The sequence below is a fragment of the Carcharodon carcharias genome, chromosome 16, assembly GCF_017639515.1.
Source record: "Carcharodon carcharias isolate sCarCar2 chromosome 16, sCarCar2.pri, whole genome shotgun sequence".
Taxonomy (NCBI): domain Eukaryota; kingdom Metazoa; phylum Chordata; class Chondrichthyes; order Lamniformes; family Lamnidae; genus Carcharodon; species Carcharodon carcharias.
The window spans coordinates 115,890,268-115,905,225 of NC_054482.1; the positions used below are offsets into that span (position 1 = coordinate 115,890,268).

The 14,958-nt window shown below is 45.1% G+C and overlaps 1 protein-coding gene across 1 annotated transcript in view; it reads right to left on the reverse strand.

Moving 5' to 3' along the window:
- LOC121289422 (collagen alpha-1(XXIV) chain) overlaps nt 1-14,958 on the reverse strand; it is a 615,168-nt gene that overhangs the window by 84,865 nt on the left and 515,345 nt on the right. The window contains exon 35 of the mRNA XM_041208885.1: nt 10,847-10,900. Coding sequence (XP_041064819.1) covers nt 10,847-10,900 — 54 coding nt within the window. The remainder of the gene's footprint in view (nt 1-10,846; nt 10,901-14,958) is intronic.

Genomic DNA, 14,958 nt, shown 5'->3' on the forward strand with positions numbered 1-14,958 from the left:
AAAGCGCATAACCTCACACTTCCCACATTATATTCCATCAGCCAATTTTTTGCCCACTCACTTAACCTGTCTATATCTCTCTGTAGACTCCTTGCGTCATCCTCACCACTTGCCTTCCCACCTATTTTTGTGTCATCTTGTGCAAACTTGGTGATAGTACATTCACTTCCCTCATCTAAGTCATTAATATATATTGTAAATAACTGAGGCCCCAGCACTGATCCCTGTGGCACTCCACTAGTTACAGGTTCCCATCCTGAAAATGCCCCCCTTATCCCAACTCTCTGTCTTTTATTAGTTAGTCAATCCTCTATCCCTGCTAATATACTACCCCCAACACCATGGGCTTTTTATCTTATTAAGTAGCCTTATGTGCAGTACCTTATCGAATGCCTTTTGGAAATCCGAATAACTACATCTACTGGTTCCCCTTTATCTTTCCTGCTTGTTACCTCCTCAAAGAATTTTAATACATCTGTTAGTCATGATTTCCCCTTCATGAAGCCATGCTGACTCTGCTTGATTAGATTATGTATTTATAAATGCTCTGCTATTACATCCTTTATAATAGACTCTAACATTTTCCCAATGACACATGTTAAGCTAACAGGCCTATAGTTACCTGTTTTTTGTCTCCCTCCCTTTTTGAATAAGAGTGTTACATTGGCCATTCTCCAGTCCTCTGGGAATTATCGTGAATCTAAGGATTCTTGGAAGATTACTACCAGTGCATCCACTATCTCTGTAGCTACTTCCTTTAATATCCTAGGATGCAACCCATCAGGTCCAGGGGACTTATCACCTTTAGCCCCATTAATTTCCCTAGTACTTTTTCTCTAGTGATAATTATTGTATTTATTTCCTCCCCCGCTTTTGCCCCTTGATTATTTAGCATTTTTGGTATGTTATTAGTGTCTTCTACTGTGAAGACTGAAGCAACGTATTTATTCACCTCCTCTGCCATTTCCTGGTGCCTCATTATTATCTCCCAGCCTCATTCTCTACGGGACCTACATTCATTTTGGTATCTTTCTTCCTTTTTATACATTTAAAGAAGCTCCTGCTGTCTGTTTTTATATTATTTGCTAGTTTACCCTCAAAGTTTATTTTCTCCCTCTTTATTGTTTCTTTGGTCATCTTTGTTGGTTTTTAAAACTTCCCAATTGTCTGGATTACCGCTAATCTTTGCCATATTGTATGCTTTTTCTTTCAATTTGATACTATCCTTAACTCCCTTGGTTAACCATGGTTGATTTACCCATTCCTTGAATCCTTCTTCCTCAGTGGGATATATCTTTGTTGAGAGTCATGAATTATTTTCTTAAACCTCTGCCATTGTTCATCAACTGCCTTTGCTGCTAAACTCCTTTCCCAGTCCACTCCTGCTAACTCTGCCCTCATTTCATTGTAATTAACCTTATTTAAGTTTAGCACAGTTGTTTCTGACCCAAGTTTCTCACTCTCAAACTGAATGCTAAACTGCAGTAAAACTTCTCTACTTTTATATTCCATTCCCAGACACCACCATCACCATCCCTGGGTATGTCCTGTTCCACCAGCAGGACAGACCTAGCAGAGGTGGCGACACAGTGATATACAGTTGGGAGGGAGTTTCCCTGGGAGTCCTCAACATCGACTCCAGACCCCATGAAGTCTCATAGCATCGGGTCAAACATGGGCAAGGAAACTTCCTGCTGATTACCACGTACTGCCCTCTCTCAGCTGATGAATCAGTGCTCCTCCATGTTGAACACCACTTGGAGGAAGCACTGAAAGTTGCAAGGGCATAGAATGTACTCTGCGTGGGGGACTTCAATGTCCATCACCAATGTGGCTCAGTAGCAACACTACTGACCGAGCTGGCTGAGTCCTAAAGGACATAACTGCTAGACTGGGTCTGCCGCAGGTGATGAGGGAACCAACAGGAAGGAAAAATATACCTGACCTCATCCTCACCAACCTGCCTGCCACAGATGCATCTGTCCATGACATTATCGGTAGGAGTGACCACCGCACAGTCATTGTGGAGACAAAGTCCTGCCTTCACATTGAGGATACCCTCCATCGTGTTGTGTGGCACAACCACCGTGCTAAATGGGATAGATTTCGAACAGATCTAGCAACTCAAGACTGGGCACCCATGAGGCGCTGTGGGCCATCAGCAGCAGCAGAATTGTACTTGAACACAATCTGTAACCTCATGGCCCTGCATATCCTCCACTCTACCATTACCATCAAGCCAGGGGATCAACCCTGGTTCAATGAAGAGTGCAGGAGGGCATGTCAGGAGCAGCACCAGGCATACCTAAAAATGAGGTGTCAACCTGGTGAAGCTATAACACAGGACTACTTGTGTACCAGACAGCATAAGCAGCAAGTAATAGAGTTAAGCAACCCACAACCAACGTATCAGATCTAAGCTCTGCAGTCCTGTCACATCCAGTTGTGAATGGTGGTGGACAATTAAACAACTCACTGGAGGAGGAGGCTCCACAAATGTCCCCATCCACAATGGTGGGGGAGCCCAGCACATCAGTGCAAAAGATAAGGCTGAAGCATTTGCTACCATCTTCAGTCAGGGCTGCCAAGTGGATGATCCATCTTGGCCTCCTCCGGAAGTCCCCAGCATCACAGATGCCAGTCTTCAGCCAATTTGATTCACTCCACGTGATAACAAGAAACAGCTGAAGGCACTGGATGCTGCAAAGGCTATGGGCCCTGACAATATTCCAGCAATGGCACTCAGACTTGTGCTCCAGAACTTGCCGCGCCCCTAGCCAAGCTGTTCCAGTACAGCTACAACACTGGCATCTACCCGGCTATGTGGGAAATTGCCCAGGTATGTCCTGTACACAAAAAGCAGGACAAATCTAACCCGGCCAATTACCACCCCATCAGTCTACTCTCCATCATCAGTAAAGTCATGGAAGGGGTCATCAACAGTGCTATCAAGTGGCACTTACTTAGCAATAAGCTGCTCACTGATGCCCAGTTTGGGTTCCACCAGGGTCACTCAGCTCCTGACCTCATTACAGCCTTGGTTCAAACATGGACAAAAGAGCTGAGCTCCCGAGGTGAGGTGAGAGTGACTGCCCTTGACATCAAGGCTGCATTTGACCGAGTGTGGCATCAAGGAGCCCTAGCAAAACTGGAGTCAATAGGAATCAGGGGAAAACTCTCCCCTGGTTGGAGTCATACCTAGCACAAAGGAAGATGGTTGTGGTTGTTGGAAGTCGGTCATCTCAGCTTCAGGACCTCAATGCTGGAGTTCCTCAGGGTAGTGTCCTTGGCCCAACCATCTTCAGCTGCTTCATCAATGACCTTCCTTCCATCATAAGGTCAGAAGTGGGGATGTTCGCTGATGATTGCACAATGTTTAGCACCATTCCTGACTCCTCAGATACTGAAGCAGCCCATGTCCAAATGCAGCAAGACCTGGACAATATCCAGGCTTGGGCTGACAAGTAACATTCGCACCACACAAGTGTCAGGCAATGACCATCTCCAACAAGAGAGAATCCAACCATCGCCCCTTGATGTTCAATGGCATTACCATCACTGAATCCCCCACTATAAACACCTTGGGGATTACCATTGACCAGAAGCTGAACTGGACTAGCTATATAAATACTGTGGCTACAAGAGCAGGTCAGAGGCTCAGAATCCTGTGACGAGTAACTCACCTCCTGACTCCCCAAAGCCTGTCTACCATCTTCTACAAGGCACAAGTCATGAGTGTGATGGAATACTTCCCACTTGCCTGGATGGGTGCAGCTCCCACAACACTCAAGAAGTTGGATACCATCCAGGACAAAGCAGCCCACTTCATTGGCACCACATCCACAAACATTCACTCCCTCCACCACTGACGCACAGTAGCAGCAGTGTGTACCATCTACAAGATGCACGAAAGGAATTCACCAAGGCTCCTTAGGCAGCACCTTCCAAACCCACGACCACTACCATCTAGAAGGACGAGGGCAGCAGACACATGGGAACACCATCACCTGGAATTCCCCCTCCAAGTCACTCACCATCCTGACTTGGAAATATATCGCCATTCCTTCACTGTCGCTGGGTCAAAATCCTGGAACTCCCTCCCTAACAGCACTGTGGGTGTACCCACACCACATGGACTGCAGCGGTTCAAGAAGGCAGCTCACCACCACCTTCTCAAGGGGCAATTTGGGATGGGCAATAAATGCTGTCCCAGCCAGTGACACCCACATCCCATGAATGAATAACAAAAGAAAAATCCCTTTGCAACAAACACCAAGGGCAGATTTTTTTGTCCAGTGTGGAGGTGTGCGCCTGACATACTCGAGGGTAAATTAGTGAGCGATGACGTTAGGTGAGCGATATTTCAGTCGGCGTGCACGCACTAAACTTGGAAGTGCACCCGCCAACAATTAAGAGAGTTACTGAGTCCATTGATGTTACGATTAACTGGGATTTTCCACTGCTGATCCTCTGGCAGGTGGGAGAATCGGCCAGGTGGTCTTCGCGTTTTTCAGGAAACCTTATACAAAGGCAGGATGGGGTTTCTGTCACTAAATTAAAAAAAAACGTTTGCACAGAATTTTGGTGTTCAGCTGACTGTTTCTGATGCGTGGGCACTTTTTTCTGGATTTTTAAATCTGATTTTGTTGGATTTGAACCCTTCAGCTCCTTGAGGCAGCTCTCTGCTTCAGGGAGCTTTCTGTGAGCGCTCACCCCAACCACCAACACCCCCCAGCCCTGTGCCTGCGCTGAATTCAGCACTCGCCCTCCTCACGCCCCCATCTCGCCAGCGCTGAGCATCTCAGGGCCTCTTTCACGCTAGCCGTTAATTGGCCAGCCGATGTGAAGTGGGTGCCGATTGCGGGCAGCGGGTCCGTTTCCCAGCTGTTCCCAGGCCTGCCAACCCCGCCCACCCGCTGACCTCAAAACTCAGGCCTAACGTTCCATTTGCCTTCCTAATCAGTTGCTGTCGCTGCAGACTAACGTTTTGTGATTCATGAGGCAGGGCGCCCAGATCCCTCTGTACTACTGAGTTCTGCAATTTCTATCCATTTAAATAATATGCTTCCTGCCAAAGTGGACAAGTTCACATTTTCCCATAGTATACTCCATCAACCAATTTTTTGCCCATTTACTTAATCTACCTATAATCCCTTTGTCCCTTCATGACCTTTCACCCCTTTGTGTCCTCTGCACAAGTTACTTTCTTCACTATCTTGGTATCATCAGCTAATTTAGATACCACACATTCAGACCCATGCTCCAAGTCATTGATACAGATTGTAAGTAGTTGAGGCCCCAACATTTATCCCTGTGGCACTCCACTAGTTATAGCTTGCCAACCCAAAAAAGACTCGTTTATTCGTACTCTCTGCATTTTTGGACAGTAGCAACATGGTTACAAAATTGGCTGAGTGACAGGAAACAGAAAATAGTGGTTAATGGATGTTGTTCAGACTGCAGGAAGGCTCATAGTGGAGTTCCCTATGGGTTGGTGTTAGGACCTTTGCTTTTCCTGATACACAGTAGTGACTGAGAACCTGGTGTACAGAGCCCAATTCCAAAGCTTGTCATTGAGACGGAAGTTGGAAGCATTGTGAACTGTGAGGAGGATAGTGTGTGAACCTTCAAAAGGACGTAGGCAAGTTGGTGAAATGGACTGATGAGTGATAGATGAAATTTAATGTAGAGAAGCGTGAAGTGATACATTGGGATAGGGAGAACATGGAGAGATAATATAAACTAAAGGTACCATTCTAGAGGAAGCAGAGGGACCTGGGTGTTTTTGTGCATAAGTCATTGAAGGTGGCAGGACAGGTTGTGTTTTTTTAATTCATATACAGGATGTGGGCTTCGCTGGCTGGGCCAGCATTTATTGCCCATCCCTAATTGCCCTTGAGAAGTGGTGGTGAGCTGCCTTCTTGAATCACTGCAGTCCATGTGGTGTAGATACAGCTCTGCTGTGTTAGGGAGGGAGTTCACAGAATCACAGAATTGTTACAGTGTAGAAGGAGGCCATTCGGCCCATTGTGTCTGCACCGGCTCTCTGAGCATTTTAACTTAGTGTCAATCTCTTACCTTTTCCCTGTAACCCTCCATAATCAACCAATGCCCTCTTGAATGCCTTAACTGAAAGTGCCTCAACCACACTTCCAGGCAGTGCATTCCAAACCCTAACTACTCGCTGTGTGAAAAAGTTTTTTCTTACCTCGCATTTGCTTCTTTTGGAAAACACTTTAAAACTGTGCCCTCTGGTTCTCGATCCATTTAGAAGTGGGAACAGCTTCTCCCTATCTACTCTGCCCGGACCCCCCCTATGATTTTGAAACCTTTTATCATGTCTCCTCTTAGCCTTCTTCTCTCCAAGGAAAACAGTCCCAATTTCTCCAATCTTTCCTCTTAACTGAAGTGTCTCATCCCTGGAACCATTCTCATAAACCTCATGTGCACTCTCTCCAATGCATTCACATCCTTCCTATAGTGTGGCTTACAGAACTGTACATGATACTCCAGCTGAGGTCTAACCAGTGTCTTATTTAAGTTCATAACCTCCCTGCTCTTGTACTCTATGCCCCTATTAATGAAGCCTAGAATACTGTATGCTTTAGTAACTGTGCTCTCTACCTGTCCTGCCATCTTTAATAACTTATGTACATATACAGCCAGGTGTCTCTGCTCCTGCACACCCTTTAGAATAGTATCCTTTATTTTACACTGTCTCTCCATGTTCTTTGTACCAAAGTGTATCACCTCACACTTCCCCGCGTTGAACTTCACCTGCCAGTCATCTGCCCATCCCACCAATGTCAATTTCCTTTTGAAGTTCCACACTGTCTTCCTCACAGTTTAACATTCTCAAAAGTTTTGTGTTGTCCGCAAAATTTGAAATTGTCCCCTGTACACCAAGATTTAGATCATTTATGTACCAGGATTTTGACCCGGTGACAGTGAAAGAACAGCGATATATTTCCAAATCAGGATGGTGTGTGGCTTGGAGGGGAACTTCCAGGTGATGATGTTCCCCTGTGTCTGCTGCCCTTGTCCTTCTAGGTGGTAGTGGTTGTGGGTTGGAAGGTGCTGCCTAAGGAGCCTTGGTGAATTCCTCTAGTGCATCTTGTAGATGGTACACACACTGCTGCTACTGTGCGTCAGTGGTGGAGGGAGTGAATGTTTGTGGATGTGGTGCCAAAATCAAGTGGGCTGCTTTGTCCTGGATGGTGTCAAGCTTCTTGGGTGTTGTTGGAGCTACACTCATCCAGGCAAGTGGAGAATATTTCATCACACCCTTTGTAGATGGTGGACAGGCTTTGGGGAGTCAAGAGGTGAGTTATTCATCGCAAGATTCCTAGCCTCTGACCTGCTCTTGTAGCCATAATATTTATATAGCTAGTCCAGTTCAGTTTCTGGTCAATGGTAACCCCCAGGATCCTGATCGTGGGGGATTCAGTGATGGTAATGCCATTGAACATCAAGGGGCGATGGTTAGATTCTCTCTTGTTGGAGATGGTCATAGCCTGACACTTGTGGGGCGCAAATATTACTTGCCACTTGTCAGCCCAAGCCTGGATATTGTCCACGTTTTGCTGCAATTGGACATGGACTGCTTCAGTATCTAAGGAGTCACGAATGGTGCTGAACATCGTGCAATCATCAGCGAACATCCCCACTTCTGACCTTATGGTGGAAGGAAGGTCATTGATGAAGCAGATGAAGATGGTTGGGCCTAGGACACTAACCTGAGGAACTCCTGCAGTGATGTCCTGGAGCTGAAGTGACTGATCTCCAACAACCACAACCATCTTCCTTTGTGTTAGGTATGACTCCAACCAGCAGGGTGTTTTCCCCTGATTCCCATTGACTCCAGTTTTGCTAGGGCTCTTTGATGCCACACTTGGGCAAATGCAGCCTTGATGTCAAGGGCAGTCACTCTCACCTCACCTCGGGAGCTCAGCTCCTTTGTTCATATTTGAACCAAGGCTGTCATGAGATCTGGAGCTGAGTGACCCTGGCAGAACCCAAACTGGTGCCAGTGAGCAAGTCATTGCTAAGCAATAGAACTGTTGATGACCTTTTCCATGACTTTACTGATGATCGAAAGTAGACTGATGGGGTAATTGTCAAGGTTGGATTTGTCCTGCTTTGTGTGTACAGGACATACCTGGGCAATTTTCCACATAGCTGGGTAGATGCCAGTGTTGTAGCTGTACTGGAACAGCTTGGCTAGGGGCACAACAAGTTCTGCAACACAAATACTATTGCCAGAATGTTGCCAGGGCTCACAGCCTTTGTACTATCCAGTGCCTTCAGCCATTTCTTGATATCACATGGAGTGAATCAAATTGACTGGAGACTGGCATCTGTGATGCTGGGGACCTCCGGAGGAGGCTGAGATGGATCATCTATTTGGCACTTCTGGCTGAAGATTGTAGCAAATGCTTCAGCCTTATCTTGTGCAGTGATGTGCTGGGCTCCTCTGTCATTGAGGATGGGGATATTTGTGGAGCCTCCTCTTCCAGTGAGTTGTTTAATTGTCCACCACCATTCATGACTGGACGTAACAGGACTAAAGAGCTTAGGTCTGATCTGTCGGTTGTGGGATCACTCAGCTCTGTCTATTGCTTGCTGCTTATGCTGTTTTGCACGCAAGTAGTCCTGTGTTATAGCTTCACCAGGTTGACACCTCATTTTTAGGTATGCCTGGTGCTGCTCCTGACATGCCCTCCTGCATTCTTCATTGAACCAGGGTTGATCTCCTGGCTTGATGGTAATGGTAGAGTGGGGGATATGTTGGGCCATGAGATTACAGATTGTGTTTGAGTACAATTCTGCTGCTGCTGATGGCCCACAGCACCTCATGGGTGCCCAGTCTTGAGTCGCTAGATCAGTTCATAATCTATCCCATTTAGCACAGTGGTAGTGCCACACAACACGATGGAAAGTATCCTCAATGTGAAGAAAGAGCAGTTAATAAAGAATACAGTATCATCTGCTTTATCAATAGGGGCATAGAGTACAGAAGCATGGAGGTTATTCTAAACTTCTATAAAACGTTGGTTCACTCTCAACTGGAATATTGCTTCTGGGCACCACACTTTAGGGAAGATGTGAACGCTTTAGAGAGAATGCAGAAAAGATTCATGAGAGTGGTTCCAGGGATAAAGAATTTCAGTTACGTGGATTGATTAGAGAGATTGGAACTGTTTGCTTTGGAGTAGAGAAGGCTGAGAGGAGGTTTGAAAATCATGAGGGGACTGGACAGAGTAGATAGAGAGAAACTGTTCCCATTGGTGGAAGGATCAAGAACCAGAGGGCAAAGATTTATGGTAACTGGCGAAAGAAGCAATGGTGACATGAGGAAAATGTTTTTCACACAGCGAGTGGTTAGGATCTGGAGTGTGCTGCCTGAGATTGTGGCAGAGGCAGGTTCAATAGAGGCATTGGAGAGGGGGTTGGATCATTATCTGAAAAGGAAGAATGTGTGGGGAGAATGTGGGGGGAGTGGCACCACATAAATGGTTCCTTCAGAGAGCCAGCACAGACTCATTGGGCTGAATGGCCTCCTTCAGGGCTGTAACACTTCTGTGATTCTCCAAGGCTTCATGGGATGTAAACGTATTACAAGGTGGAACCCACTACAGGACAGCTGAGGCCCAGCCCACTACGACCAGGGATGGGCAATAAATTCTGGACCAGCCAACGATGGTCACATTCCATTGAACGAACAAATAAAAGAGAAGACACATGGCCAACTTCATTTCTTCAGTCGATCGCGCCATCGTAATTTCGAAATTATGGCTCCCGCATAATCACCTCACCCCGCTCGCCATGTTGCCCACTCCAGGACTCATTATTACATTCCTCCCTCAGTGAGGCTGAATCACAGGCAATATTTTCGGCAAATTTAAAATTTGTAAAACGTGTAAAGTACAATATTTGTGAAATATTCGAGTTGTGGATATGTTGACAAAATCAGACAAGCCAGCAGCCTTGAATTTGCATTGGGTTTCTCCCAGGTTTAGTACAAAACAAACAACATTGAACGAACTGTTAAATAGAACTTTTGAAACTGTCAAAGGCTGAGCCTTGTGCGTGAGCTGTAAGAGTGCCATCTGATTTCACTGTGCTTCTTTTGACTTTGCCAAGCCCATCTCATGAACGTGAAGACTGGAAACAGTAAATTTCCACCCATCCTGTGCTGACTCAACAAAAATTGGCCTCTGTCCCAGCAAGGCCTTGATTTCAAAAATTCTCACCGTTGTTTTCAAATCCCTTTCATGGTCTCTCCCCTCCCTATCTCTGCAATCTTCTCTAGCCTTACAGCCCTCCAAGAGATCTGCAAACCACCAATTCTGACCTTGAGCATCCCCTGGTTTTATCCGCTCCACCATTGGTGGCCGGCCGTGCCTTCAGATAACCAGGCTCTAAGCTCTGCAACTCCCTCCGTAAACCTTTCCATCTCCTGACCTCTCCCTCTCCTCCTTTAAGACACTCCTTAAAACCTACTCCTTTGACCAAACTTCCATTTTGTCCTAATGTCTCTTCATGTGGCTTGGTGTTTGACCACACCCCTGTGAAGTGCCTTGGGATGCTTTACTGGGTTAATGGCACCATATAAACACATTGTTGTTGAATAGATTAATTGGACGATGGGGTGGGAGTGTGGAAGAGGCAGTGGTGGCAATAGAATTTCTACTCTTAGTCAAAGTAAATGCATCTTTGGCATAGCTCATATAAAATTCCTCCTAAAACATATTTAACTGTTAACCACATGTAGTGAGAACAATTCATCTTTAGTCAGCTTATAACACTCGACTACAGAAAATAATCCAGGACTTGGAAACTTTACCTTGATGCCGTCTTTACCTTGAATTCCATCTTCTCCAACTGGACCTGGCTCTCCCTAGATTGGAAAGAGACATCATTATTTTTATTGTGGGAAGGAACTTAAGGGTCATAGCGTCAGAGAGTCATGATGGCACAGAAGGAGGCCCTTCAGTCCATTGAGTATATGTCAGTTTTTTTAAGATTTGTTCTATATTTTTTTCTTAAATAATAACATTGAAGGTCCATTGAAAGTGTGACCTATAGGTAGATGGGCTCAATACAGGGAAGTAGAGGTTTTCCCACTTGTCGGGGAGCCAAAACTAGGGGCCGTCAATATAAGATCGTCACTAATAAATTCCAGAGGGAATTCAGGAGAAACATCTTTACCCAGAAGAGTGGTGAGAATGTGGCGTGGTGGAGATGAATAGAATCGATACATTTAAGGGGAAGCTGGATAAACACATGAGGAAGAAAGGAATAGAAGGATATGATAATGTAAAGAGGGATGGGAGGAGTCTCGTGTAGAGTATAAACACTGTCATAGACCAGTTGGGCTGAATGGCCTGTTTCTGTGCATTCTATAAAATGTAAGATTCACAGATGGTATAAAATCAACAAGATTTATTTCTTTAGAAAAGTTTCATATAGTGCAGATTCACTACAAAAATTGTGGCTGCAACTAACTGATGCCTGAACTTTGGAAACAAGTCCCAAGGACAATTTATAAAAATAAATAGGGCCATCTGCCATTAGCTTGTCCTGCTTGCTACCCTTAATGTCCCCATCAGCACATCCTTTAGATAATATCACCACCGTCAACACCCCTTTGTCCTCTTGTCTATGACATCTTTGGCAGTCTCTTCTTGGCCTCTGCCTATCACTGGCCCCCTATCCAGCTCTACCTGTCCCACCCACCCGCCTCTACCAGCTTATATTTCATCTCATTTCTATATGTCTTAGTTCTGATGAAGGGTCATATGGACTCGAAACGTCAACTGTATCCCTCTCCGCAGTTGCTGTCAGACCTGCTGAGTTTTTCCAGGTATTTTTGTTTTCGTTCTAGATTTCCAGCATCCACAGTTTCTTGCTTTTATTTTATTATAAAAATAAATGTTGACTTTCACATTAGCGACCTTAATACACAAATATTCTGAAGCCCGTTCCACGTTCTACTCATGCCAGAAGAATATTCGCGTCTGATCGTGCTTAATCTAATAACCTAAGCATTAATTACATAGATTCGGAAATGTTTGCATATCAGTGCTCCACAGTTTATTTCCTGTTGGGTAATGGGTTTTGAAAGTTAAGAAGCCATCTTATTAAGTAACTGCATTGGTGCATGCCAAGATTCTGAAAAATAAACCATTGTAGCAGCAGATTTAGGGAAATATCATCTATTTTTTTGAAATAAAATTAGAAAAAAACCTTGCCTTTATAAAACGCTTTTCATGGACCACTGGATGTCCCAAAGTGCTTTCGAGTCAATGAACTACTTTTTAGAGTATAGTCACTGTAGGAATGTAGGCTTAACAAAAACAGAATTACAGCAGCCAATTTGCACCCAGCAACATCCCACCCCACCCCACAAACAGTAATCTGATAATTGTGATACCTTGGCAGGAGAAAAAAGACTATGCGCCACACAGTGTTCTAGTACCCAACTGAACTGGTTTGTTCTGGATTTGGTTTACATATACATATATCTATACTCACACAATTATAGACTATGGGAGTAGCCCGATTACTCTGTTCTGTTTTACAGATAACATTCTCAATCTCAAGTCTTTTCAGCTCTTGCCTCAGCTTTCTCCCTCAGAGCATTGGGTACTGGAGAAGGCCTACAATAATAATAATATATATATAAAAACAAAAAACTGCGGATGCTGGAAATCCAAAACAAAAACAGAATTACCTGGAAAAACTCAGCAGGTCTGGCAGCATCGGCGGAGAAGAAAAGAGTTGACATTTCGAGTCCTCATGACCCTTCAACAGAACTCTGTTGAAGGGTCATGAGGACTTGAAACGTCAACTCTTTTCTTCTTCGCCGATGCTGCCAGACCTGCTGAGTTTTTCCAGGTAATTCTGTTTTTGTTAAGCCTACAATAAACTGGCCCTGTGTTCCTCCGAACCCGTACATTAGCCTTGTATCCTTGAATCGGTTTGCAATATGAATTTTGCTTCAACACAGAAAAGCTTGTTTCAACCAATTTCGCTTAAAAAGGTTGGTTTTTCACCCTCCACCACAATCATGGGCAATTTTGCGTATTGCAGCTCCATAATTCTATGCACGATCTCTCCAGTTGATTCACGGCACAGCGATTCAAGAATTGTTAACTGATGCCCCCATGTCGACCTCAATGTTTACCGGAGCTCCATCCAACACGACTTGGGCTAAGGTGCCCTGCGACTTTTCACAGCACATCCTTGTGCTTTGGATCGTATGGGGCCTCAACTGACCTCTCATTGACCTGCTGCTGTTTGACAGCCGTGAGCAAGTGACTGCTGTTTCCTCCAGCCAGCATTTTCTCCATTTACCTTCTTCTGACATGCCTTTTGCAAGATGGTCCTTCTTCTTGCAACTTTGGCTCTCTGCCCCCACAAATGGACAACTTTGTGCCTAACGTTGGTGTAAGCACCATGAACAGGACTTTCGAACCCACAATAAACTCTCCCATGTCCTCACTGGGCAACTGATTCCTTGTTCCAAACCGATAGCTTTCTGCAACCTCCAATGGCTTGGGGCTATATTGCTGCTGAAGCTTACACAAAATGTCCGTCAGCGGCCTCTCTTGGCTTAGCAGGGGCAAACAAATTCTTGAGCATTTTATACACTCTTGGGCCTGCCTCAGGTAGAAATATCACCCTTTTCCTTTCCCCCCACTGCCTGATTAACAGCTGGATAATCAGGATCTTTGAGGATGTTATTAGCAGTTAAAAAAAAAATCTCGAGCCACTCCACATATGCACCAAAAGACTCTTGGTCATGGTTGTACTCTCTCTATTGCCAATAATGCCTGTTGATGCAGCCATCGTCAAAGGTCAGTGCACAAAGAGCCTTTTACCTAAGACCAGATTTTTAAGCCTGTTTCTCAGCAAAAAAAAACCTCACTGGTTTGCTGGAAGCTTCTCCAACCAAAGTTGTTCCGCTTGGGAAATCTGCCATTACTTCCTTGTTGCCAGATTGTGATATCCTAGCAGGACAAAATAGAGACAGTCTGCCACATGGAGTTCTAGTACCCAACTGAACTCGTTTATTCTGGTTGTGGTTTATGTGTACACAAATGGCCACAAGGGGGTGCTATGTGCTATAACAATAATCACCAGATCATCTGCTTTCAGTGATATTGATTGAAGAATAAATGTTGGACCAGGATAACTCCCCTGCTTTTCTTGTCATGGGGTTGTTTACATCAATAGCGCAGGGTCTCAGTTTAATGTCTCATCTATAAGAAAGCACCTCTGACAATGCAGTACTCAGTGCAGTAAAGTTTCAGACTTCACTTTTGCACTCAATGTGAAGTGGGACCTCTTTTTATTCATTCATGGGATATGGCCATTGCTGGCTATAATTGCCCTTGAGAAGGTGTTGGTGAGCCGCCTTCTTGAACCGCTGCAGTCCATGTGGTGTAGGTACACCCACAGTGCTGTTGGGAAGGGAGTTCCAGGATTTTGACCCAGCGACAGTGAATGAAAACCAAAAATTTTCAAGTCAGGATGGTGAGTGGCAAGGAGTTGATCTTCCAGGTGGTGGTGTTCCCATGTGTCTGCTGCCCTTGTCCTTCTAGATGGCAGTGGTCATGTGTTTGGAAGGTGCTGTCAAAGGAGCCTTGGTGAGTTCCTGCAGTGTATCTTGTAGATGGTACACACTGCTGCTACTGTGTGTCGGTGGTGGAGGGAGTGAATGTTGAAGGTGATGAATGAGGTACCAATCAAGCAGGCTGCTTTGTCCTGGATGGTGTCGAGCTTCTTGAGTGTTGTGGGAGCTGCACTCGTCCAGGCAAGTGGAGAGTATTCCATCACACTCCTGACTTGTGCCTTGTAGATGGTGAACAGGCTTTGGGGAGTCAGGAGGTGAGTTACTCACTGCATGCCTCCTAGCCTCTGACCTATTCTTGTAGTCACAGTATTTATATG